The following is a 27,339-nucleotide window of genomic DNA, read 5'->3' on the forward strand; positions in this document are numbered from 1 at the left end:
GTAGAGCTAGAGGGCCCCCACCTAGCTTTGTATTGCTTTAAAGTCGAGTCATTGACCATAAACTCCACAGAAGTGCTTTTTTAAACCTTAGAACTCCTGTCTTCCTCCCCCTACCACCTATATTCCTATAGCAAATTACAGTATTAGTTGGAAAAATCCCTTTTCGTTTTTTAGTTTGTCTTAGGGACCATCTTGCTGCTCAGGTCCTGGGCATACTGGTGTTTCTCCTGGGTCTCTGCCCTCTTTCTTCATGTTTATCAACATCAAGAGGGAGAAGAATAATGGTCCCTGGGAGCTCCTTTTCAGAATCAAGATTTGGTCTCCTAGACATACTTAGAATCAACTGGTATTTATCAACGGAATTTTTCTCTTTTCCCTTCCCTAATAGAAACAAGTTAAAATTCTTCAGTAAAGGTTTTCTTACAGCATAGTTAAGAATTGTTTTTAAAAAACTTTAACCTGGTGCTATGTCTGTGATACCGAGTTGCCACTTAAACCATCCATAATAATGGGCTATAGTAGAGAGAGAAACTGCAGCAGTGTATTACTTAGGCTTAAATTGAGAGCAAGCTGAACTTCTGAGCTTGTTCCCTCACATGTATGTTAACACCATGAATGTTTTTCAGGATTATTTGGAGACGTGTTTAAATCACAAAACAGGTAGCTCAATACTGGGCAGTAGTATTGAGGGCTGTACAAGAAGAGACAGAATGAATTAGTAATAAACTATAAGGGATCTTCCATAACTTTCCTCTGAATAGGATGATGGTCGATGGTCTAACAGAAGGAACTAAAAATAAGAGTTGTTGCCACTCTAAAAGTAACTAAAAGAGAAGGGAAGAATGGGAAAAAGATTAATAGGAAATTTTCGAGGTAAATATGTTTTCAATGATCCTCCTCCCTAGTATCCAAATGTAGACATCATACCAAAAAAAGGTGGCAATTGTTGACAATCATTTCAACACAGACATTGGTATGATAGCAAGAGGTTGGTCTCTATGTAAGGCTGCTCATGCAGATATCTCACTGTGGTGGTTCTCAAACTTTTTCTTAGGATCTGTCTATAATCAAAAATAAGCAATTTTTTGTGAAGATGTAAAGCTATTTTTATTCATAGATGACCTAATCTTGTATGAAGCAAATCCTAAGCAATGTTTTTATAAAAATAACTCTTTAAAAAGCTTGTTTAGCAAGGTCTCAAAATTAAAAGAGCAAAAAAACCAATATGAAATTTTGCAAAACAAGAATCAAGAATTAACTGGTGATAAATTTAACATAAGGTAACTACAAAATCATGCTGAAAGAAACCGAAGATTAAAACAAATGGAGAGAGAAAACACATTCATGATTCAGAACTTGTGAGATGCCAGTTTTCACCAAAAATACCTATAAAGTTGATGTCATTTTTGTCGGTATCATAAAAGGCTCCCCCGCCATAAATTCACATAAATATGAAAGTGAAAAAACCTAGAATAACCAGCTCAATTTTGAAAAAGAATAAAAGATTTTAAACTCCCTGATTTAGAAGTGTACTATAAAGTAACCATATTCAAATTATTGATGATCCCAAAGAGCACTAGTTTATGTGGGATTGTATCTATTCCTCCTTACTTAACTATTATTAATAGTTAAAACAACTTTTTAAAACTGTTAACCCATTTAAATGACACTAATAAGCATTGCATGTTAACGTAAGCAATAATAACGTGAGCATGTGTCCCCAAAAGTCAAGCAAGAATGAATGGCATTGTGCTATTTTTTACAACTCTCTTTTGAACAGAGACTCTTCTATATTGAAAAACTTGGCCTCATACAGCTATTTAGTTAGGAAAGGAAAAAGAGTATTTTTTGGCCACAGAGGATGTGGGATCTTGGTGCTTTGACCAGGGATTGAACTGGTCTCCTGCACTGGAAGGCAGATTTAATAACCTTTCCACACACTTGTGATTAGTTGAAATGTGGACTCTGAAACCATGAAAATGAATCTTTTGTAGTTTATATCTGCTGAACATCTAGATCTGGATAACTAGATTGTGTCAGTTGTTTTTCAAGTGAAAATGTTTGATGACAAAAGCAGCTAGTTCAGCTCAGGACTCAGCCACACAAGTCTTTTTTTTCCTTAAGATGACAGTTATACTTCAGTGTGCACCAGTAGTGTTTGATGTTACAGAGAATATTAAAGACTAAACAGTCAAGGGTCAAATTTAATAATTTTTTTACTGCTTCATCAAGGACATTAAGCTTTTTAAATTAAATGTAGGGCAGTGACAACTACAATGACTGCTTGTACAGATCGGTGCCCCTGTCTTGATTTGTGAAAGGTGCCAGCAGTATTACCCACCCTTGCTTTTTTATCATCACTGCAAATGTCAAAACAATGGAAAAGAATGAGTATCAGGAAAATTGTTTTGACCCCTTGCAGGTGTCTTTAGAGACCCCAGGGTTCTCTGCTTTGTGAACCATGAAATAAAATTATGAACCTTACAAAATAAATAGCAAAGTACAGGTGAGCTAGAAAACATGTTTCCTTAACTACCAGTGTTTGTATACTATTCTTTCTGGTAGATATGCCATGATTTACCTCAATTACATTGTCAGCCAGAGCAGCTGGGAATGCACTGTCTTTGAACCTGGAACCATCAATCTCTGAGGCAAGCCTCAGAAATTATCTGAAGTGGAATCACACATTTAGGATTGAGTTCTCTTCAACTCAGTTACATGCTGTTGCATCACTTTGGAAACCAGTATAAACATTCTGTTTAGAAACAGTTGCTACTGTGGCATCATTCACAGTTGCGATTTCTTCTGTGCTGTCAGATACCAGTGTAAAAGGCTGACCAACTGGAGCCTCTCAGCCTGGCTGCAGGAGTCTCTAGTGTTCTGCCCAGACGCCACTGACCGTAGACCTTGCGGTTGTGCTACATCGCTGCTTATGTTGAAGTTAACAACTAATTAATGCTAATTGTTGAAGTTAACCATGGTGAGTTGCAATCAATATGTGCCTGTTACCAAAATAATCTCCCTGACATCGAAGTTCTTAGGAATATTACTGTCAGAATCCCCCCAAAGGAAGCTTTCAAGACAAATGGCTTTTTGCAAAAAAAGGAGATCAGGAAGCTATGTGGCTCTCGGGAGGTGGGAACCTTCACATTCTGGGCAGCTGGTAATTATTTGGATTATGTCATGCTGAATGTATAAAGATCAAAAGGGAGATAAATAGTTGAATTGTCCAGTTCCTTAAGTTCTAGGTAAAGAAAATACTGGGATGTCACGATGATAAGTAACAGCCACTGCACAATTACCATGAATTTCTACATGGGCCCATAACCACCTTCAAGGTCCAGGCGAGTCACTTCACAAGCCTCAGTGCCCTCACTGTCAGGAAAGGGGTGGACTGGAGAGCTGGGACCAGTTCTCCGGCGTGGGCGAGGGAGTGAGCATGACACATGGCACGGGGGTTGGGTGAGCGCTGGGAAAACCTCAGCTTTGGGACGACGCCACAAGGTTAGATTTTAAATACTCAAAAACTGAGGTAAGGAAAAACCAACTGCAGTTTAAATTAGGAATACCCGAGAACCCCTGATCCTCCAAGAAGGACAGCAACATAGTCTTTTGGAAGAAAACCTAGTAACACACAAAGGGGCCTAATCACTGACAGGAAATGTTTCCCACCTCTAGGCCAATTTTATTGTGATCTGTGCCTCTCATCTTAAACATTTCTTGTTTCAGCACTCATCACTTGAATCACCAGGACTATTAACCAAACTTTTTTTTTTTTTAGCCCAAGATAACTCTGTAACCAGGCCAAGTACATGACAGAAGAACACGTGAATGGAATTTCATCTCAAGAATACTTAGCTGGGGGAAGATATTCAGCTTTTATTGTTAGAATTTGACAGTTTCAAACACTTGTGGTGGTGGGACCACCATCATGATACAAAATTACACCTAGTAAAGTTTTAGGTGACCGGTGACCTTGTCAATTAGGTCCGCTGGTCCTGGTCCAATTCCTAAAACAGTTCGAGAGCCTGGTGCAATCTGAGTACGTCCTGCATCTTGGATTAAACTTACAGTCAGTCCCAGCACTTTTGCATGGGTCAGTAATTCAACCAGAGTTTCTTCATCAGGAGCTTTGACTACCACTTTGGGCTGGCCACAGTATTCCCATTCTTTGAGTAACTCAGGGTTTCTCCTTTGAATTTGCTTGTAGGCAGAAACAGCAGCATGAGAGCACTGGGCAGCCACCTTTCCTTTTCCCATCTTTAAGTCATTTCGAACCACAAGAATCATTTTGTACTCCCCACTCTCTCCGAGGATGCTTGCTTCCGTCTCAGCGCCAGCATCTGTCTCCCTCACCGAGCTCTTGGGGAGCATTCCAAAGCGCACTCGGAGGCCCCAGCCCAGGCACACGCCACAGGCAACTCCGGCAGCCAAGCTAAGTGCACCAGGATTAGTCAAATACTCCATGACCAGGGATCTGGAGATCATCTGAGAGGAAAAGAAAGCAGTCATTATCAAGGGAGGGAAAGTTAGTTACACGTTTATCAGACACAACACCCTGACAGTATATAAGCAGCAGTACTTTAATTCATCCAGAAAAAAGGCAAAATATGTTTTGGATCTTGGGCAGGTACTGTTTTTTTCTCCCCTGGGTACTAGAAAAAATTCAAGAATACAGGCAAAGCAGTTTAGGTCATTTTGAATCTCAATGTGAGGAGTACATTTCTCAGATGTAACAGCTCTCCTCCTCAGTCTTTGCTAAGTCTTGTGGAGAAAGGAAATGTTCTGTTTTACCAAAATGCCTAAAGTATCTAAAAGAACCAGGAGTAACTCACTCTTTTCTGAAATATAGTGCTTATTCACTTGTGTCTTCAATAATGCAGTAGTTCTTAATGTACCAACCCCTCAGACAAGTTCCTGGTTGTCATAGCAACGGGCCTGGAGTGATGTGGGCTGCTGACGTTTACTGACCCTGGCACGGAAAGCTGAAAGCCTCACACGTGAATATTGGTGCCCCTGGACATTACTGTAGGTGAAAACCTTAGCCTCTGAGCCTAGACCCCAGTGTCACCTTGCATATGAATGCAAAGTACTTTTTGCATAGTTTTAAAACACACTGAATTTACCAGTAGTACAACCATCATAAAAAACAAAGGAAGATGCTCCTTCATCCTTTATTACTTTAGAAATTCCTATTACCCCAGCAAAGCTGTTCATGGTGTCTGAATCATCAATAAAGTATTTACATAAGTCTACATCTGAGGCTGTTGGATTCAATATACTTCAGTGTATAGGTATAAACAGTCATCAGTTTCTTCCAGCGGAATACACGGTATCTATGCATTTATGAAGTACATCATGTTTGCAGAACTTACACGTGGTGCCCTTGGGATTCCACAGTGTATAATCTACGTGGCACAGGTGGCAGTCCTGGGAATTCATACTTTATCATAAATTTTTTTAAAATCCTCATTTAAGTTAAAATTAGGACGTTGAAATTATATTGTAGGCAAAGTGTGCAATGTTATCAAATATTTTAAAGACTGTACAGGGATGTTAGACTTGACTGGCTGCTTTGGGTCTCAGCTACATCGTCTGGGATCCTGGGTGGCTGCACACAGGCTTAGTTGCCCCACAGCATGTGGGGTCTTAGTTCCTGACCAGGGATCGAACCCGCGTCCCCGCACTGCAAGGTCGGTTCTTAACCACTGGACCACCAGGGAAATCCTCATTTTTGAGATGTAATTCACATACTATAAAATTCACCTTTTTAAAGTGTACAATTCAGTGTTTTTAACATATCTACAATATTGTGCAACCACTGCCACTATCTAATTTCAGAACACTTTCATTTTCCCCAAAGAAACCCCTGTAACCGTTAGCACTCACTTCTCATTTCTCCTTCCCCTAGTCTCTGGTAACCACTAATCTTGTCTTTATGGATTTACTTATTCTGGACACTCGTATAAATCAAACCATACAAAAGGTGGCTTCTTGTTTCAGGGTTCTATCATCCAGCATAATATTTTCAAGGTTCATCCATGTTGTACCATGTATCAATACCTCATTCCTTTTTTACTGATGAACAATATTCCATTGAATGGGTATACCACATTATTTATCTATTCATCAGTTGAAGGACATTTGGGCTGTTTCTACCTTTTGGCTATTATGAATAATGCTGCTATACATACAAACTTTTCTGTGGACATTTGTTTTCATTTGTTTTGGGTTTTACCTAGAAGTCTAATTGGTGGGTCTAATATGGCAACTCTGTAACTTGGAGGAACCACCAAACTATTTTCTAAAATGCCTATACCATTTTACATTTGTTACAAATTTTATTTTTTTAAAAGTGTGTGTTGGGCCCGCAGTAGGGTTGAGAACCACTTCTCCAGTGCCTTATGACTCAAGTCTCTAATTCAGAAACAAAAATTCAATGCCTTTGCAAACAGAGCTTCATATAAGTCATGGCTGCCTCCAGATCTCAAAGGAGTGGACCTGGAAACAGGAAATGGTTCCTTGGAGGAAGATAGTTTGTACAAAAGTCAAACTGGAGTTGAGAAGAGGGAGACTGATATTTAAGTTGCAGCAAAACACAGCAGGATTGCAGCGGTGACGGCTGAGCTCATTCCAACTGTAGGACTGTGGAGCAATGTTGAAAACATGCTTAGGATTAATGATGATGGATAATGGTACCATACCTACCAGCCAATCTTCTCCAGCAGTACTTAGCAGCCTGAGTTTAGGTAAAAACACAGAAGGGATAACTTAATACTTCACAGAGAAAGTAGAAGCCGAAAGACTAAAACCACCTAATCACTGCCTCCAAACGTATAACTAAATCTGCCGCACTCATATTCTTCCTTCATCTTCCCCTTTATAACAGATGGCTGGATTTATCCAAGTTTGAATTCTACTAAGAGTGAGCATGGAGACACAAGGGCATAAGGGAAGTTGGGGTGAGAGCAAGAATGTTTGCAATGACAGGCCATGAGAAAGGAAGTAAGGACAGGAAGGTGACAGGGGATATCCACATGCTATTAAGAATAGGTATGACGGAAGTGAGCTGGAAAGGCAGTTGGCCGAGGTTAGAGAGAGATGTCTGGGTTTTTGAGTTTGGAAATAGAACATTATAAGGTGATACAAAGTCCAGAGTGTTGCTACAGGAATAGGTATGTGCAGCACAGTCAAAAGGGTGTCATTAAGTGCATCTGCTTTCTTCTTTTATTTTTATGCCTCCTTCATCCCACAGATATTAACTGTGCTCTAGAATCTAGGGGAATAGAGGAGAAACAGTCCCTTCATGCACAGAGCTTACATTCTGGTAGTGGTTTTGAGATGACCCAATCCTAATTTTGAATCTCTTATTTTTTAAAAGAAAATTTGGCCATGCCATGTGGCATGCAGGAATCTTAGTTAATCAAGGATCAAAGCTGTGCCCCCTGCAGTTGAAGCCTGGTGTCTTAACCACTGACTGCCAGGGAAGTCCCTCTTTCATTTTATTTTAGTAAGACTTCATGTTGTCATAACTCAAAGCTTCAGTGGTATTTTGAAGGTATTGTGTTATTTGATCCACATAACCGTAAGAGGTCAGCATTCTTTCTATATATTGAAAATGAGGAAATGAAGGCAAAGAGAAGTTAAAAAAAAAAACAAAACAAAAACACAAATGTCTGCTGGCTTCCTTTGTGCCAGACACATACCCTGTTAGACTGGGAGTATAGTGATGAACAACACTGGCCACTGACAGTTCCCAGATAAGTGGAGGAGAGACAACGACATGTCTGGCAATGTTATGAAAAGATGGTAGGGGAGTATATGAAGTGCTTTAGCTCAGTTTAGGAGGTCAGGGAAGGCCACCTTGAGGAAATATTTAAAATGCAACAAAGGATCAGTAAGAAGACAGAATGAGGAAAGATCATTTCAGGCGGAAGGAACACCAAGTAGGAAAGCCAGAGGAGAGAAATATGGTGTGCAAGTGACCTGAAAGTGGTCTAGACATCCCGAAGATGGAAGGGGAGAGCGGCAGAGGAAAAAACAAGAAAGAAGGGCAGGAGGCAGATTGCAAAAGGCCTCCTAAGCCATGTTTGGCAGCTTGGAATTCTAGGGACGATGAGACACTGCTGCAGGGAAATGATTTTTGTTTTCTAAAAGATCACCTGGGACTTTGGTATAAAGAAGGAATTAGAAGCTGGCAAGATTAGATACAGGGGATTGCTATAATGTTATAAAGTTATAACATTTATAATGTTATAATAGCAGTTCAGTTCAGTTGCTCAGTCGTGTCCGACTCTTTGCGACCCCATGAATTGCAGCACGCCAGGCCTCCCTGTCCCATCACCAACTCCCAAAGTTTACTCAAACTCATGTCCATCAAGTTGGTGATGCCACCAGCCATCTCATCCTCTGTCGTGCCCTTCTCCTCCTGCCCCCAATCCCTCCCAGCATCAGGGTCTTTTCCAATGAGTCAACTCTTCGCATGAGGTGACCAAAGTATTGGAGTTTCAGCTTCAGCATCAGTCCTTCCAATGAACACCCAGGACTGATCTCCTTTAGGATGGACTGGTTGGATCTCCTTACAGTCTGAGGGACTCTCAAGAGTCTTCTCCAACACCACAGTTCAAAAGCATCCATTTTTCGGCGCTCAGCTTTCTTCACTCTCACATCCATACATGACCACTGGAAAAACCATAGCCTTGACTAAATGGACCTTTGTTGGCAAAGTAATGTCTCTGCTTTTTAATATGCTATCTAGGTTGGTCATAACTTTCCTTTCAAGGAGTAGAAAGTGAAGTCGCTCAGTCGTGTCCGACACTCTGAGACCCCATGGACTGTAGCCCACCAGGCTCCTCAGTCCATGGAATCTTCCAGGCAAGAGTACTGGAGTGGGCTGCCATTTCCTTCTCCATCTTCCCAACCCAGGGATTGAAGCCGGGTCTCCCGCACTGCAGACTCTTTACCATACGAGCCACCAGGGAAGCCCAAGCAGTAAGTGTCTTTTAATTTCATGGCTGGTAGTAACTGCTAAATATTTTGCTATATATTAGGTATTGACACTCTACATGAACTGTCTCCTTCAGTGTTCCCAACCCTGAAGTCCTTTGTAAATATGTAATTATTATCCCCATTTTTCAGATGTGAAAATTGGCAGACAGAGAATATGTCACTCATCCAAGTTCACAAAGCTAGTAAGTGGTAGCCTGACTCCAGAACCTGTGTTCTTAACACTATTCTACATTGCCTTTCTCAGTAGTCTAGATGAGATGACAGTCAGACAGCAGTGGTGACAACAGGAAAGGAAAGAAGTGGCGGAAGCACACCTCTATAAATTGGTGATTCACTGGAAGTCTGGTGACAGAAGAAAGGGAGAAGTTTAGAACAACACCTAGATTTGAACAAATGGAGACTGGGGTATACTCTTTACTGATGAAAAGAGCAGGTGTGAGAGTAAAAGACACTGAAATGTTTTAAATATATTGTATCAGATTTGACCAAATGACATCCTGGTTGAGATGTCCAGGATAAAGAAAAAGACATGTCATTTTAGAGGTCAGAAGATAAGTGTAAGCTAGAAACACATGTTTAAAAGAACTTAACATGTTGACTTAAGGCTGATAAGCAGATAAGGTCACCGGGTCAAGCATACAGAGGGAAGAAAGGAACCCTGAGGAAACAGGTATCAGGGATAAGAGGAGAGTGATAAAGAGTGACAAAGAGGGTCATAAACCGTCAGGTCTTCAGCGCCTAGTTTCAGTCCTCTTTCACAACTGTGCCTAAAATGATCACAGGGCTCTACTGACAGCACTTTATGGCTCTAGATGCCTTAGCAGACACACACACACACACACACACACACACACACACAAGAATTAAAAAAATTCTTATCAGAACCCACATTATCTCATAATATTTATCTCTTATCATTTAGTTACTATATGATGCTTACAGATCAGCAGAACTTCTTTATGATAATCTCACCACCACTTGATGGCTCTGGATGCCTTGGCAGACACACACACACACACACAAAAGAATTAAAAAAATTCTTATCAGAACCCACATTATCTCATACGGCATCTATCATTTAGTTACTATATGATGCTTACAGATCAGCAGAACTTCTTTATGATAATCTAACCACCAGACTACAAATAGAACAAATATTCAATTATATAAAAATACATATATACAAACTCCTATGTCAAAGAATTAGAAGGATTTTCAGCACCAATTACTAGGTTGCAAAATAACAAATATTCCACATACCAGACTCAGGTACTATCTGGAGAAAGACACTACATACAGAGGACCTATTGTGTGTTGAATAGCAAGCTAAAAACCCTTTACTTCCATTATTGTTTTTATGAAAATAAGATGATAATACCAGCCTCTCTTCAAAGATGAGAAAAATAATGATCAGAGAAGTTGCTTATCCACAGCAACAAAACTAGTAAGAGCAGTATAAAATATACTCATCTAAAAGGTCATGGTGGAAAGTTTCTCATTTTCTCACCTTTATTTAAAAAGATATACCAATAAGAGTCACCATAAATAGAAAGCAGAAAAAGTTCCAGAAAGAACCAAGTTTGTTTATTGCTTCTGTCCCTAATCTTATGAAGTCCCTAATTCCAAAATGCTGAGCCTAATGCTAACATCTCTGTTCTTTTACTCTCCTATCAGCCTGATCAGATCATCATCTAACCCATAAAAGGTGTTTCAGGCTGTCCCCCTTTCTGCATATTATAAACATTTATCAATAAACCCAGTGCTTGAAACTAAGGTAAACTATTTTTAGCCTCATCTTTATTGTCCCAGGCAATGATGGCATTGCAAAAGGAACACGTCCTATAAGACCCTCCTCTTGGTGCCTTCCAATGGCCAGATTAAACCCCTCTCACCAATGCCTGTGATTTCTATTACCTCTTGAACCACGCTCCACCCGCTAATCCTGTTCCACTGGCAACTGCCCCTTGGCCTTTTCCAACCTAAAAATCCATCCTCTTGTACTCTTAAACCACTGCCTCACTTTTCCTCTTCCCTTCGTCTTTAAATTTCTTCAGTTACCTGCCCGCCTTTCCCATTCGACTGAAACTGCTAAAGAATTAAGACACTACCTAGCTGCCGCTTTTTAGGCCTCATCTTGAGTTTTCTGCACCACTCACTGATAACTTTTCTTTAAACCTTCTTCCCTTGAATTCTTTAACACAACATTCACCCTATTATCATCCTACCTTTCTGACACCTTTTCCCCATTATCTTTCTGTTTGCTGCTGATGTGTGTATTAGCCAAGCTTACACATTTCACCCTCTTTTCAGTCTCTACCTATGTTGTCATATATAACAACCATTAGCCAAATGCAGTTATTTAAACTTAATTAAAACTAAATAAAAATTCAGTTTTTAAGTTACATATGGCCACATTTCCAATGCTCAATAGCTCAACAACTTAGAAGTGGCTAGGAGCTTCCCTGATGGTCCAGTGGACCACAAGCATGTAGACCCCAGACCAGCTGGGACCCGAAGGTCGATGATGCTGACTTCCACTTACCGCACCGCCAACCCATCAGAACAATGGCCAAGAGCTGGTCATGCCCCCTTTGAATAGTTACTATAAAACCTCTATCTTCCCCAAGTGGGGACTCCTGGTTTTGAGGGCCTGCTGTGTCCCTCTGCCTGGCAAACAATAAAGCTATTCTTTTCTACTTAAAAAAGAGTCCACCTTTCAATGTAGGGGACACGGGTTTGATCCCTGGTCAGGGAACGAAGATCCCACATATAGCTAAATGACTTTTTTAAGTGCCTAAGCTCCACTCTGAGTTAGCAAGACATTGAACATTTTCATGACTGCAGAAAGTTCTATTTGACAGGGCTGGTTTATATATCCTCTTTCCATTCAATCAATCAATATTTTCTGAGAGCCTATTGTGCACAGTTTTGGACCCTGGAGATAGAACTCTGAACAAAACAAAATCCTGCTCTTTGTGGAGCTAACATTCTAGTAGGAGAAGATAGACAATAAATAAATAGTTTGTCAAATGAACAATCTCACTTATTCCTCAAACAATAGATGCTGAGGATTCTTACAGCCTCTCTTGGGCTCCACACTTGAACTTCCAGTTTCTGCTAGATTTTACCACTTAGATGTCTATGAAGTGGTCTATACTGAACTCAGTATTTTTCCTTCCCTCTCAAACTTCCTGTAATCTTTCCATATTCTTCATTTTGTCCTAGTATATCTGCCATTATAATTAATTGTACTTATAAATCACAAATCTGATTTGTAATTTCTCTGTAATCTATAATTTCTCTGCTCAAAAATCACTGGATAAGCATCTAAGGAATAAGGAAACCAAGTCCTCCTAATACTCAGTCCCCTTACCAAGTTTATGATTAATCTCTCTATCCAAAACTTTATTCTCTCTCTTGTCTGCTGTGACCTCAATCCTGCGTAACTGACACTAATCAACCAGAGCTGATGACTAAAATTGCTGTTGTCAATACACTGTCAATATAGTCAAACTGCAGACATCACCTACAACTCAGGTTGTTTCTCCCGGGCAAGATGAGTTAACACACCCTCATGCCACGGACCACCTGGCCAGAGAAGAATTATAAACCAGAGACATCCTGACTCCTGAAACTACAATTATGAAAAAAATCACAGAGTTCAATAGAAACCAACAAAACATTGTAACGCAATTATCCTCCAATTTAAAAAAAAAAGTCACAGAAATGTCAAAAAATGATTAGTTCCAGCCTCTTTGTTCTCTCCTTAAAAAAATAAAACCCTAGCTGAACAGCCAATTGGAGTGGATTTGAGGATTGTCTGCCAGTCCCTTGCTTAGAGCCCTGAAATAAACGTGCTTTTTCTTCACCACAACCCAGTGTCAACAGACTGGTTTTCGTTACGAGTTGCACAAGTGGACTCAAGTTCGGTGGGGTAACAATAAAATATAAATCCCTTATCAGAAATTCAAAGAATACACAATTTGGTTTCAACCTACTTTATCCTTCTAACCTAATCTGCTACATAGTCTACTATTCAGTCACACCAAATTACCAGGTGTTTTCAAGCAGCAATCTCTCCCTGAAATAATTCTCTCCACTTAAAACACAAAAACGTCCTGGAGCAATCACACATAACCACTGTAGCGCATATTCGCGACATTTAGTACAGTGCCTGAGGTAAAATGTTCAAGGATTATAGATTTCTTTATGTTCGTGGGACACAGCGCGGCAACTTTTCCATCATATTCTTAGAAGTCTTTTCTTTCCTCCTAGCACTGGACAACTTGCTACGATGTGGGTCTTCAAAACTCAGCAGAGTGTGAGGCCTGCTCGGTAATTTCTCACTCGGAGCGAGGGCATCGATGCTCCCCGACCGGAGGAGCCCTTGACCGGGAACTAAAATTTTGGGCCCTTCCCCTCCCCAGCAGCTAGGTCCTTTCTTTCAAAAGACGACTGGCCAAACCGGAAGAGTGGCTCCAGGGGCCACTTGGGTGGAAGACAGTTCAGAAAGGAGATAAGAGTGAGGGGGTGATTTCTTATAGAATGAAACAGTAATAAACACTCCAACTGGAGGGTCAAGAAAAACATCCCTCTCCTGGGAGAGGCCGACCTACCAAGCGCACCTCTCCGCCGCCTCACTGGCGCCTTCGCGTTCTTCAGTTCTGGGTACCGAACTCGCCGCTCTCACGCGAGTTACCTCTTCCGGGGTATCTCGACAACAACTTCCGGATCAAGAACGGCGACGAGAACAGTCGTTCTTCCTTTGGCCCCGCCCACAGGTCCCTAACCCAGACCCGAACTGAAATCCCGCGACGACCCGCTGAGGTGGCCCAAAGGAGAGGGGAACGTTTTCTTTTGGAGGCGGTCTCCCGCGGGGGGAAACGGACCGGAAGTGACGCGAGCGAGTTCCTGTTGGCCGGAGCCCAGCGGCGGGTGTGAGAGTCGGTCGGGAGTCGCTTTCAGGATCCCCAGATCCGAGAAGCCGGAGTGAGAGCGGGTAGGTAAGCGAGCGCGGGGAACTGGGGACGGACGCCTGAGACGATCCTCAGAGCTCGACTTCTTCTGCGCCCAGACGGTGCAGATGTAGGGCACCGTGATTCGACTGCCAGTAGTGTTGTAGAGCGCTGCTGACTCTGCCTCAGCCTGACAATATCTAAATTATTTGGGACACCTCCCGGTGATTGGCCACTGGTAAGCTGAACCCATGCACTGAACTCCCGACCATTCCCCTCATCGCGGTGGGATCGGAAGCCGTCCTGAGCTTCTGTAGAGTACCCAGCCCCTCTTCGTCTCTGGGAGTCTAGAACCTTAGAGTAAATCTAAGATCTCCCCTGCTGATGACCAAGCTGTTTCTCGGGATTTGTCAGTGGGGTTCTCGTTCTCCCAACCACTACCTCTTGATTCCATCATCTATTCATTTCTGAACACAATTCAGACGTGTGAGTGCCTTCTAAAGCGTTGGTGGCCAAGGGAATGGGGCCTCCCTCCGTAGATCTCTGGCAGAGGACCTTCACGTTATTTCCCACTTCCATGAAGAATAGCGTTCTCTGCCTTTTCCAAATCCCTGACCGCCTGTATTTCTTTACGGTGGGGGTATTTGCGATAAAACATGAAGGTTAGCTACATCTCTAATAAACTTCCAGGAAGCCATATGTGACCCTATGTCACACTGCTTGAGAGTTATTTGTGACCTCCAGTAAGTTTTGCACTGTTTTTTTTGTTTGTTTGTTTTCCTGAAAATTCATACCAAAAAAATCTCATAATATATAAGCTGTGGCACTGATACCTGTCTTGACAACATAGCTCCTTTTCCTAACTTTAATGTCTTTCACCTCTCCTTTAGAGCTTGTCAAAAAATTTGTAGACAGATTGCACTGATCCTTTGGAGGAGTTTGTACAAGTATTTCTAATGTTATAGAGAATTTGATGTTCTGACTGCTTACTACCTATTAATTGTATTGTCATCAGCCCTGATTTTAGTTGTGTATTCTTAGCATAGATGATAATAGTAAGAAACTGATATTTACTAGGCAGCATTCTATGCATTATGGATTATGTTTTTATTGACCTTTGGAAGAGGTAGTGGGTCCCAGACATATGAGGCCAATTTATATAGGTGTGAAATGACTCTACAGTAGAGATTTTTGTATTACACTTCTTTGCCCATATTGTTTTAAAACGTTGAAGCATTTTTTTTTTCCTTTGAGGACTATAGCCTACCTGATTAGCATAATTTAATTCCTGTGATTAACATTCCAGAATAACCAAATTTCTGAAAGACTTCAATAAGTGATTTAATGTGCCTTTTAGCAATTTAATATCTTATAGCTAGTTTAATCAGTTTGTTTTTATTTTATATATTTTTTCTTGTTTATATTTTTCTTCTTTTTGAGTTAAAAATTTTTTTCACAGTTGTCTGAAATCAGGTGACAAGATTTTTGAGATGTGGAATTATATAAATTAGATGTTACCATTTTTAACAGCTGTTAAATTTGCTTTTTGACTTGACACTGCTAAACCTGGTCTTATGTTCTTTTTGTTCAGTCCAGTTATTCAGGGACTGATTATCCAGATTTACTCACTTTCCAACTTCTTCCTGAGTTTGGTTTGAATTATCACTTTTTAGGATTGCAAAGATCATTAAACTTTAAATCAGAAGACCTACAGTGGAGTCTGGGCTCCAACACTTACTGAGCGTAGGTTGGTAAGTTACCTAACTTTCTAAACTGACCTGAATTGTGTTGATTAAAACACTGCTTACTTCACAGATTGGCACAATGATTAAGTGAGATAGTAAATGTGAAATCACTATAGATGACAATATAGTGATACTGTTATTTTACTCTGAAAGCAGAAAATATATCAGTGGAGAATACTGTTAACTTTGATCATTTCAGAATTTGATGTTTTGTATTATTAAGTATGTCTCTTCTCTGAAAATTTTATCACATACTTTTGTGAGATGATCTTTGCCCTCCTTTTGAACGCAATAAAAGCTAGCCAGGAGTAGTTGAAACTGTAATCTACTGTATTAGTCACCTTGGTTAATAAGTCGGTGACTTGAAAATGAGTTTAGTTTTGCATTTGGGAGTTTAAATTTGATCTTTTTTGGCCATCAGGTACTGTCACTTAAAAATTTACAAGTGTAGAGGAGGTTGAACTTTTGGGTGCTTACATGTAGTTAACTAAAGCCTTACGTTATTTCACTGAAACTTATTGAAAGCAATGTTTAGAATGAGATGCAACCTCTGTGAACACATAGTTGGATTCTTCTCATTTAACAGAGGAGAAAATTAGGGCCCAGAAACAGTCAGTAATTGGCTTGCCTGAGGTCATATGGCTTAGGTAGTGCCAGAACCTGAACTGGAAATGAGGTCCCAAGTGTTCTTTCTTTCTGCTGAGGTTGTCTCCAGGCATCTTTATTTGGTTTGGCAATATTTCCTGGCGTGCACGAAAATGGTTTCTTATGTACTAAAGGGATCTATATGTGTGAATACATTTTTTTCCCCTTTTTAGCTGATTTAGTCTTGTAAATTCTAGGAAAACAAAAACTATGCTTGGCAAGATTTGCAGTGGAGTGGCATAAAGAAAGGAAAAATTTAGTTCTGTTCTTCAGAATAGTTACTCTTGAGTTCATGCTTCACTACTATCGGATATCAAGGTGTCTTCTTTCTGGCAAGTGGGAAAGACAGAAGATCTTTGTAACACATGTCTCTACTTGAGTGAGTGTTCTTGCTAATGAGTAGGAGGAAGCTGTATTAATTTCTTTGCTCCTGATAAAAAAATTTCCCCAAGCTGTTTATAATTTCAGTGTAATTATTTCATTCTGGGTAAAGAGCCACTGTAGAAGAGTTAATTTTTTGTCCTGTTAATAATCTTTTTGCTTCCATTGATTTCGCCAAACTTATTTAGTCTCTTAACTATAATTTAAAGAGTTTGTCAGTGTTCCAGAAATGAAAAAATCTTTTCAGTAGGTCATTGTGGTGTTTTCTCTTATTCTTGAGGTTCATTAATAAAATCTTCGTCTTTATAGATTTCCCTGGAAGGACTGCATAAATAGTGTTGAGAGCCTAGGCTTTGAATTTAGATGGCCTTTGTTCAAATTCCACATCTACTACTGGGTAACCCTTAGGCTAATTACTTAACCTCTTATTATCTCAGTTTACTCCTAGATACTGAGGTTAGTACATACCTTTATTGTTAGGGTTAATTGAGTAAGGTTTAAGTAAAGCCTTAGAAAAGCCGGCCAGATAGTTAACCAGAGTTGTTATGTCATTGTGTGGTCTACTGAGCAGTTGCTAAGAATGTTTTCCCAACCCTCTTTGGAAAGCATATCTTTGTGTTGCTGCTTACTTGGTTATTGTTACCTCATTATTAATGAAGTTTCAATAAATATATACATGTATATATTCACATTTCATGAATATCTTACAACATATGTAGGATTCTTAGCCAAATGAGTTGTTCTTGTAGGGCATTACCTCAACTTTTTTGTGTTATTAACAGTTTACATTATATGTGTAAGCTATAACACAGACTTTGAGAATTGAAATTTGGGGGTTTGATGCTTAATGATGTCTTGTAGCACTTACTTTCTTTGCATGAGAAGATCATTTTGCAGTATCTCTTGCCATATCCGTCCATTCATCCAATCAGTGAACAAACACCTTATGTCTTAAGCTTTTTACCAAATTCTGGGGAAAACAGTGGGAAACAAAAACTAATAGATATTTTAGTTAGGAACCCTATAGAGAAAAAAATACAAAAATGAAAGGATAAGCACAGTGTAATACATGTTATGAAGGAAACAAACAAGGATTTGAGAGAGAGTTAATGTGGATATGTCCTTGTTTAAGACTAGCAGGGTACACCAAGAATATAGTGATGTGAGATGAGGTAGGAAACATTCAGGGTCCAGATTATGTAGAGGTTTGTAGACTATGGAAATGAGTTTGGATTTGATTTTTAGTGTAATTAGCACTAGTCTTTCTACAGTTTCAAGTAGGAGAGGAGTATGATTTATAAGCAGTTTATTCTTGCTCGTATGTGAAAGATGAATTGAAGGGGCAAGAGTAGAAATGGAGAGAGACATTGAGTCCATTGCAGTAGTCCAAGTGAGAGTTGAAAATGGCCTGGATCAGAGTGGATGTAAAAACATGGAGAGCACAGTGGGTGGACACTAGATATATATGGAGTAGGACTTGGTCTTGGATGTGAGGGGTAAGGAATTGAGAAGAGTCAGGGATGACTGTTCTTCTGGATTTAGTAACGGGGTGGATGGTTGTGCCAAGTACTGGGAGAGGAAAGGTTTGGGAAGGACCAGGTTTATTACAAGAAAGGGGATGGAGAGGGAGAAGAAAGTACATGTTAAATCTGAGGTGATTAGGATTCATGCAAATTCTGCCATTAGGTATACAAATCTAGAGGTAAGGATGAGAAATACAAATTTCCATACAAAGGAATGCAAGTAAAGAGTGATATAGTGGGTTATGAAATTGTTGGATTACAGAATGGTCACAAATTCTTTTCATCATTATATGCATACCCCTCAACAATATGATTTTTACTTCTAGAGCCTGTTATTCCACCCCTTGTCTCTGTACTTGACTATGTGATTTACTCTGGGCAAAGGGACATCAGGAAACATGACCACAAGGAGAGACTTGAAAAGCACTTGGACATCGGGGCCGGTCTTCTCGTAATGTTCTAATGAACCCGGAGCCCACCGCGTGAAGAAGGGCCTAGGCTAACCTGCTGGGGTGTGGACAACTGGTTGGAGCATCCAACTTAGACCAGCCCAGCTCTAGAGCCAAGCTAGCCCAGACCAGAACTGCCCAATCTAACTCACAGAACCATGAGAAATAGTAAATGACTTTTTTCTTTTAAGTTGCTAAGTTTTGGAGCTCAGTTGTTTAAGCACCTGCAAAAGTCAGTGGATATACAAAATTGTAAATCAACTATACGTCAATAAAACATTTTTTAAGACGATAATGGATGCAATTGATATCTCACTATGATCTTGGTGTTTTTATGTGTGTATTTAAATTTATTTATTTACTTATTTTGGCTGTGCTGATCCTTGTTGCTGCACATGGGCCTTCCCCAGCTGCAGGGAGTGGAGGCTTCTCTTGTGGTGCACAGACTCCCGATGAGTGGGCTTCAGTAGTTGTGGCATGGGGGCTTAGTTGCTCTGCAGCATATGGGGTCTTCCCGGACCATGCATCAAACCCTGCATTGGCAGGCAGATTTTTAACCACTGAACCACCAGAGAAGTCCCTTGGTTTATATTTTTTGATTATCAGTAAGGTCAGGTAGATCCTCTGTGATGAAATACCTCTTCATGCCTTTTGCCTATTTCAGCTTTGTAGCGTTATTTGTCTTTTTCTTAATAATGTAAAATTCTGTGTGTACTCTGGCTACTAGTTCTTTTCAGTTATATGTTCCTCTGGTTTGTGGTCTCATTAAGATACCTTGTGATGAATTTTAAGTTTAATTTCAAGTTGTCCAGTTTATCAGTCTTTTTCTTTATAGTTAGCTCTTTTGTGTGTCTCAGGAAATCCTTCCCTACCCCAAGGCAGAAAGGAATTTATGTTTTCTTCTACAAGTTTTGATTCTTGACTTTTAAATCTTCAGTCCATTTGGAATTGAATTTTGTGCATGGTTCAAAGTGGGATCCAGATTTTCTTTTCTTTTATGGATAATCACTTTGAATAGTCTCTTCTTTTCCCACTAATCTGTCTTGCCATTTCTGTCATGTAGAGTTCCAAATATACAAGAATCTTTTTTAAAATTTTTATCTGTTTGTTTATTCATTTATTTTTGGTTGTGCTGAGTCTTGGTTGCTACATGGGCTTTCTCTAGTTGCTGCCACTGGGGGCTACTCTTCTTTGTGGTGCGTGGGCTTCTCATTGCAGCGTCTTCCCTTGTTGTGGAGCACAGGCTCTAGGCTCATGGGCTTCAGTAGTTGTGGCTTCTAGGCCCTAGAGTGTAGGCCTGGTAGTTGTAGCGCATGGGCGTAGCTGCTCCTCTGCGTGTAAAATCTTCCCAGACCAGAGACTGAACCCACGTCCCCTGCATTGGCAGGCGGAGTCTCATCTGCTGTACCACCAGGAAAGTCCAACAAAAATCTTTGGAGAAGCCATCTTTTCTGTTTCTTGGTCAGTTTGTCTGTCTCCATGCCTGTAAAACACATCTTCATTGTTTATTACTCTAACGTATGTATAGAAAGATAGATATACTCTGGATATAAGAACTTCGTCAGATATATATATATTGCAAGTATTTTCTCTCATTCTGTGGCTGACCTTTTTTTTAACAGTGTGTTTCAGAGAACAAAAGTTTTTAAACTTGATGAAGTCCAGTTTATACATTTTTTGTCTTATGGTTCATGCTTTTTAAATCCTAAGAAATATCTATCTACCCCAAGACTGCCAACATTTTTTGTTTTTGTTTTTTTCTTTTTAGAAGCTTTATAGTTTTAGTTCCTATGTTTAGATCTGTGATTCATTTCAAATCAGTTGATCATATGAGAATAAGGGTCAATGTTCATTTCTTTTATAAGAATATTCAGTTGAGTGGCTATTCCTTTCACCATTAAATTGCCTTGTACTTTTGTTGAAAATTAATTGACCCTATGTATGTGGGTCTGTTTCTGTATTCTCTACTCTGTTCCATTAATTTACATCTGTCCTTTTGCCAAAGCCACACTGTCATGAATACTGTAGCTTTGTAGTAAAGCAAGTCTTGAAATCAATTAGTGCAAGTCTTCCGCTTCTGTTGTTTACCAAATTGTTTTAGCTAGTCTAAATTCTGTGTACTTCTATATAATTTTGAATCCATTTGTCACATTGAATTTTTTTGAAAGCCTGCTTAAGTTTTTGTTTGAGATTGCATTAAAGCTATACATCAGTTTGAGGGAAATTGACATAGTAACAATATTGAGTCTTCCTAATGGTGAGCATGATACATGGTTTCCCATTTATTTAGATCCTCTGTGATTTATTTTTAAAACCTTTTTAGAATGGGTCTTTAAAACCTTTAGAAATTTTGTCAAACTTACCTCTAAGTATTTTAGATGCTATTATATATGCACTTTTGAAAATTTTAACTTTCTGTTTATTCCAAGTATATAATATTGATTTTGACTTTTTCTCCTGTGACTATGCTAAATTCACTTATTAATTCCAGTAGTTTGGAGCATTTTTCAGTTTTCTCTTATTTTGACCCAAGTTATTTAGAATTGTGTGCATTAGCTGCTAAATATGTGCAAATCTTATATTTTTGTTGCTAAAGTTTGACATAATTTCTGGGTTGAGAATGTGGCCTATGATGCCCATTGTTTAGAATTTTTTGTGACTTATTTCTTAGCTTAATAATCATAAGTGGTTTATGAAAAAAATCTATATTTTCTAATTGTCATATGCTGAATCTTGTGCATATCTGCCCCCCCCATATTTTATTTCTTAATTTTGTGGTTAAAATCTTCTGTCTTACTGGATGTTTTGTTCTTGTTTTTTTGTTTGTTTGAAATATCAGTAATTAATAGTTGTTTTGAAACCTCCCAATATAATGTTGCATTTATTCTATCTCTGTGTATCTTTAACCTATTTTTATGTTATAAGTTTTGGTGCTATATTCTTTTAGGTGAATTCAGTCTGTTTATAAATCACAAATTTTAGAATTATCTTGATTAAAGCCTTCATTTTGATATAAATAATCTGAAGCATGTACCCTTGTCATTTGAAAATATTCTGTGACTTAACTTTTCATATTAATGACTTGTATAGAGTAGCTTATGTTTCTTCCTCAGGCATTTAGGGGCAATAAAATAGTGAGGTCTGTTAAGCAATCAGAATGTAAAGTTTTGTCAAAGAAATATACAAACAGTAATAACCTACAGATGAGTCAGTTTGAATAATGAGAAGCAATAGAGCTTAGTGTTCTCTTAATTCTAATAATGGGGAACATTTATAAATGCTAGGACAAGCTAAACCTTTGAGCCTTTTTTTTTGGGGGGGGGGGGGGGTCTTTTTTTTCCCCAGAATTCACTGGTGAGAATTGAAAATACTGTCATTTGACTGTTTTGTGTAGTAGAAGAAATTGAATTTGGGCTTGAGAAAGTGAGGTCAAACTCTTACCTTGTCATTTATATGCTGCTGAGTTGCTCTTTGGGGCCCTTGGAGCCCTCAATTTCTGATTTGTAGAAGGCAAGTGTAAAAATGACTGTTTCCTACAAAACGTTGTTAGTAGATTAGCTACTCTTTATGCAACCTATATATCACTGTACAGAAGTAGTTATTATTATAGAAATCCAAAACCCTGGCCTTAGTCTGAGTAGGATTTGTAGACTACTAGAATAGGAAGAAAATTATGGCAGTCTCTTATTCTACGTGCCTAATAATTGGATGAGGAAAGGGAGAGTCAGGGTGAGAAATGACATTCTGAAGGTCTCTCAGCAGAGTCTCCCAAATCTAGACTGTTACTCCTTTAATTATCTTAATTCTTGACCTTACTCGTACTCTCCATCTTTTTGGTGAAAATGTTTTGCTAAGATTGCATTGGTTATAAAAAACTGAATGAACATTTAGAAATAGGTTGAGAGAAAGTGAAAAATGGGATTTTTAGGTTATAATTTTACAAGTTATGCATTTTGCCTATGAAGACAAAATTGTGTTTTTACACCCAAAACCTATCAGACTTGCAAAAAGGGAGTTCCTAAAGTGTTTTTCAGATTGTATTTATTTTGTTTTAATTTGGATTTTTACTTAAAATTTAGTTAAAAATTAGACCTGGAGCAGTGGCCTTTTTCAACAATTAGAAGACTTTGATGAGTTGCCTATACTTTACATTTCGCTTCATTAAGTTGAGGGATATTTTAGGACAGAAAAATATACTTATAACCTGCTAACCCATTATTAGGAGATTTATTGACATTCTGAATGATTTTAAATTGTTAACTAACTTGGGATTTTAATTTTTTTAATTTCCCCAAACTTTAGAAAGTTAGATTCAAGGAATGTTTTTCATATATTCTCATTCAAATTGTGAATTTTCAGAGAACAGATTGTTGAACTGTCACTACCATGTGATGGATACTCTGGTTTGGAGTCAGATGGTCTGATAATCACTCTGATACTGTGCATGGTGTTGGAATTATCTTGGCCTTTCTGCTCCTATACAAACAGAAAACTGTGTCAGAATCTCACTGGTCAAGATGTATTACTCTTCACTTACAGTATTTATTTATTACGTTTCCAAGAAGAAATTGCAGTTTCTTAACCTGTTTTTTAGGGAAGTCTATAACTATTTTGGAATGGTCTGTGACTGAATATACTAAATAATCCAACCAAGGGCATACACTCTAAAAGCAAAAAAGTTTACCAAGAGATGTAATACTCTCAAGTTGGCTGTCTGTGTGCCTTGTATGAGAAACACTGTAGTTTTATTGAGAAAGCTGACTTAATATTTTTGTGAGAAAGTAGAATCATGTGGATAGATGGTTTTCTTAAAAGGAGGTATGTTCATTTTATTTTGGAATTCAGTGACGAAGAAAATTGTTTCCTTTTTATTTTCATCTTGGTAAATTCTCCAGTGAGTCTTGTGTCACTCAGTAAGTTGTATTTTCATGACATCCTCCAGTGTTTTTTGTGTCACTTTGGGGAACTCACAGTAATTTAGTTTGACATTGTTTTTGCATTACAAGTGTAGCTAATGTTTAAAACGAATGGAGCATTATAGTCTTAGTACACTGGATGCACAGCCTACAAAGAACCTTTGTGAGCTGATTTTAGCAGTTTTCTGAGCAACAGAAACAAAAAACTCCACATATTTTAATATCAACCTTAGGTTTTAAGTGTGCTTCAGCTGTATTTAAAATCTACTAGTTACAGCCTTTTAAAGCATTTCTTGTATCTAGATATATTTTCACAGTGAAAATTTTTAGATATTTGAGTTAATCTGCTTTCGTATTTTTGTCTTCTCATCCCATCCATAGACCTGTAGAGTTTATTTCAACAATTTTATTCTTAGAAACAAAACTAACTTCAATGCATGCCATTCAAATTGATATTATAACAGTCTCTGTGCAAGGCTACATTGAATGTCAGGAACACGTCTATCTGCTAGGTTCCTTTTTGAGGAGATTTCAGTCTTTTAAACAGGCTAGTAATACTTTGGGTTTATTCCCACATCCAGGGATCTGACTGACAATATTTAGTAACATTTTCAGAATTTGTGCTACTTCATTAAACTGAAAAGTGGCTCTCCTTAAAAATGTTTATTTCATCTTTACCTCGATACATTGGCTAGAGCTTTTTTGTTGTTGTTCAGCCACCCAGTCGTGTCCTACTCTTTGCGACCCCATGGACTGCAGAAAGCCAGGCCTCTCGGTCCCTCACCATCTCCCGAAGTTTACCCAAGTTCATGTCCATTGCATCAGTGGTGCCATACAGTTATCTCATCCTCTGATGCTCTCTTCTCCTTCTGCCTTCAATCTTTCCGAGCCTCAGGGACTTTTCCGATGAGTCAGCTGTTTGCATCAGATGACCAAAATATGGAAGTTTCAATTTCAGCATCAGTCCTTCCAACAAGTATTCAGGGTTTATTTCCCTGAAGATTGACTGGGTTGATCTCCTTGCTGGCCAAGGGACTCTCAGGAGACTTTTCCAGCACCATAGTTCAAAGGCATCAATTCTTCGGTCCTCTGTTTTCTTTACCAGCTTCTTTACCAGCTCTCACAACTGTATGTGACCACTGGGAAGACCATAGCCTTGACTATACATACGAACCTTTGTTGGCAGAGTATTGTCTCTGCTTTTCAACACACTGTCTAGGTTTGTCATAGTTTTCTTGCCAAGAAGCAAACGTCTTCTTTTTTATCCTATAATGATTTTTTTTTTTCCTATAATGATTTTTAACAGATTGTCCTTTTGGTACTTTTCAAAGTGGTTGCATTGATGAAAAATAATTCATTTTTGTTATCTAGCATAACAAACCAAGATCTTTCTATCGATGCTTCTGTAAAAATCAGTCGTGCAGGCTCTTGAATAGTATAGAAATATGGAAAACAAGTGCCTATAAATGAATACTCAGGCAGTATTGACTATGGTTGTTTTTGAAAAATTGAGACATTCCTGGAAAGGATGTAGAGAAGCTAACATTAAGTACCTGCTGTGTGCCAGCCAGACGCTGTGCAGGACAATTATATATAATTTTTCTTAAAGTAGAGAAAATAAATGAGAGTCCCCAGAGCAACACGGAGAACATTTAAGGATGACATGAAAATAGGAATGGGGATATTTTACAAATAAACTCAAATGCAAAAGCTTAAATTACTTACCCAAGGTTATACAACTAGTAAGCGATGTTGGTAGGATTTTTTTTTTAGCTCCAAGGGAATAAAGCTATTTTCAGGTGGGAAGGAGAACAGAATTAGAGTAGCATGGATGCATTCGGTCTTGAAGTGTGGAGTACAGGTGAAATGCTGCTTGCCCTGATTTGGCCTCAGATCAGTCGAGACATATTGGCAGCTTTGGGGCACTGAGTTAATGTTCTCAGTTCTGGAGGCTGGAAGTCCAAAATTAAGGTGCCAGCTCTCTTCTTGGCTGGTGCATGGCTGTCTTCTTTCTGTGTCCTCACATGGCATTTCCTTTTTATGCATACAGAGAGAGGTCTCTGGTGTCTCTTTTCTCCTCTTCTAAGGACACCAGATCTATCTGATTAGGGTCCCACCCTTAGGACCTCATTTAACCTTAATTACTTGCTTAAAAGCCCCAACTATAATATAAATACAGTCACTTTGGGGATTAGAGCTTCAGCATATAAGAGGGGGGGAGGTACAATTCAGCCCATAATTAGCATATTCTCTTCTTCTGTAAGTGTGTAATTCTGTCCTTATGTAATTGAGTAATTATGGCATAAGAAATATATATTTGGTCTTTGTCCCAATTCCAGGCACAAAGCTCCCAAATCCCTTGTTATTTTCCTGAGTGATGTAAGTGAAAGGAGCACCTTTTATTCTAATGAGGCAACTTTTGTTGGGCCCGTTGTTACCTCCAGAGTGGGGAGAAGTCACCAGAAAAACCTAGAGGTGATTAGAGGGTTTGAACTTTCAGCCTCGTCTCCCAACCTCTAGTAGGGAAGTGGGGCTAGAGGTTGGCAAAAGTTTTTCAAAAACTGCTTTTTAAACTGTGAATTTATTTTGTTTGTAAAGAAGCAGACAAATTAAAATAACTTAGTCTCTTATGTTACTTCTTACAAAACAAAATTCCAGACTTTTTTTCTAGAGAATTTTTTGAGTAGGAAATGTCAGTGGACTGTTTTCTTTTTTAGCATATTGTGTAAGAACACATTATTTGCTCAAGTAAAAGTTCCTCTTGAAATGTCTTGTAAAACATCTTTGAGTGGTTGCATAATACCATTGTTATTAAGTAAGAACTTAAACAGACCCAAGTTGTTTTGAATAAAACTTTGTCTCTCAAAGGTGATACCATGGGTAAGAGTAAGACTGGGGAAATGAGTTATTGATATTTTGTAGGGGGAAAGGTTTTAGAGTTTTCCTTCATAACACATCAGCTCTTTTGTCTTCTTACATCTTTGCATCACAAATTAATTAAATGTTCTTTATTGTGATGTAGGTGAATAGCTGTTCATCTCGAAAATGAATTGCCTGCAGAATTTGGCTGAATATGAGTTTGCAGTTTTAAGTATTTACAGAACTTATATATGAATGGTTAGAAGATGGAAAATCTTTAACTTCCTAGTGAATGATTGGAAGATGGAAAATCTTTAACTTCTTTATTATATGGTTCATTTAAGATATATTCAGTTAATTTTATTAATAAAACCAGAAAGTATGATTTGTGGAATGCATTGTATTTTGTAAACCTATTGTGATGCTTTGATCATACAGATTTTCACAAATTATCTTCATATTTTTTTGTAATTGCTTGTCTTTGAAATCATCGTCACAGAAGTATGACTTAAGTTTACAGAATCAAGTTTCAACTTCCATGACTACTATGAATGTATTGCCCTCTGAGCTCCCATACTTTATCCTGTACTTTCTGTCTCCTTATTGTCGGGGGAGTTTGTAATTTCCTCAGTTCTGTCTTGTCGCAACAAAAATTTGAAGCTACTAGACGGACCAGCATTACAGCCCTTGGACGGACCAGTGTTACAGCTCAGTTTTATTTACAAAGCAAAGGAAAATACATCCTTGAGGCGTGAGGGCATGCCAACCCAAAAGACATGAAGAGAAGAGAGGCCCCGGCCCAATTTTGGCTCCTCTTTTTATATGTTTTTTCTCCTCCTCCTAGGCCTTCCGTGTGT

General features: G+C 38.8%; 3 protein-coding genes across 11 annotated transcripts in view; 2 read left to right on the plus strand and 1 right to left on the minus strand.

The window, feature by feature from the left end:
• The window catches only part of CLTC (clathrin heavy chain), a 66,409-nt gene extending 62,450 nt beyond the window's left edge, over nucleotides 1-3,959 (plus strand). Inside the window, exon 33 of one of the 2 annotated variants that reach the window (XM_043902842.1) lies at nucleotides 3,782-3,959. In XM_043902842.1, the coding sequence (XP_043758777.1) occupies nucleotides 3,782-3,816 (35 nt within the window). In that variant the 3' untranslated portion in view covers nucleotides 3,817-3,959. The remainder of the gene's footprint in view (nucleotides 1-3,781) is intronic. The other variant, XM_043902843.1, reaches the window with a different exon arrangement.
• PTRH2 (peptidyl-tRNA hydrolase 2) lies at nucleotides 3,860-13,773 on the minus strand. 4 transcript variants are annotated; one of them, XM_043902866.1, is made up of 3 exons: nucleotides 13,626-13,772; nucleotides 9,950-10,004; nucleotides 3,860-4,488 (listed from the first exon to the last, which is right to left on the minus strand). In XM_043902866.1, exon 3 carries the CDS (start codon nucleotides 4,486-4,488, stop codon nucleotides 3,949-3,951), a length of 540 nt encoding a protein of 179 aa, XP_043758801.1. In that variant the 5' UTR covers nucleotides 9,950-10,004; nucleotides 13,626-13,772; the 3' UTR covers nucleotides 3,860-3,948. The 4 variants fall into 4 exon arrangements, with proteins under 4 accessions (XP_043758801.1, XP_043758803.1, XP_043758802.1 ...); XM_043902868.1 differs by lacking the exon at nucleotides 9,950-10,004 and having other exon boundaries at nucleotides 13,635-13,773; XM_043902867.1 differs by lacking the exon at nucleotides 9,950-10,004 and having other exon boundaries at nucleotides 13,626-13,763.
• A 66-nt stretch (nucleotides 13,774-13,839) lies between these two features.
• VMP1 (vacuole membrane protein 1) overlaps nucleotides 13,840-27,339 on the plus strand; it is a 121,921-nt gene continuing 108,421 nt past the window's right edge. Inside the window, exons 1-2 of one of the 5 annotated variants that reach the window (XM_043902861.1) lie at nucleotides 13,841-14,008; nucleotides 15,638-15,715. The gene's annotated coding sequence lies outside the window, so the exon portion shown is untranslated. The other 4 variants (XM_043902863.1, XM_043902860.1, XM_043902859.1 and 1 more) reach the window with 4 other exon arrangements.

This window comes from Cervus elaphus, chromosome 5, assembly GCF_910594005.1.
Source record: "Cervus elaphus chromosome 5, mCerEla1.1, whole genome shotgun sequence".
NCBI classification, from domain to species: domain Eukaryota; kingdom Metazoa; phylum Chordata; class Mammalia; order Artiodactyla; family Cervidae; genus Cervus; species Cervus elaphus.

Coding starts and splice junctions, on each gene's coding strand:
- PTRH2 (XM_043902868.1), bottom strand. CDS start 4,488: ATGATCTCCAGATCCCTGGTCATGGAGTATTTGACTAATCCTGGTGCA.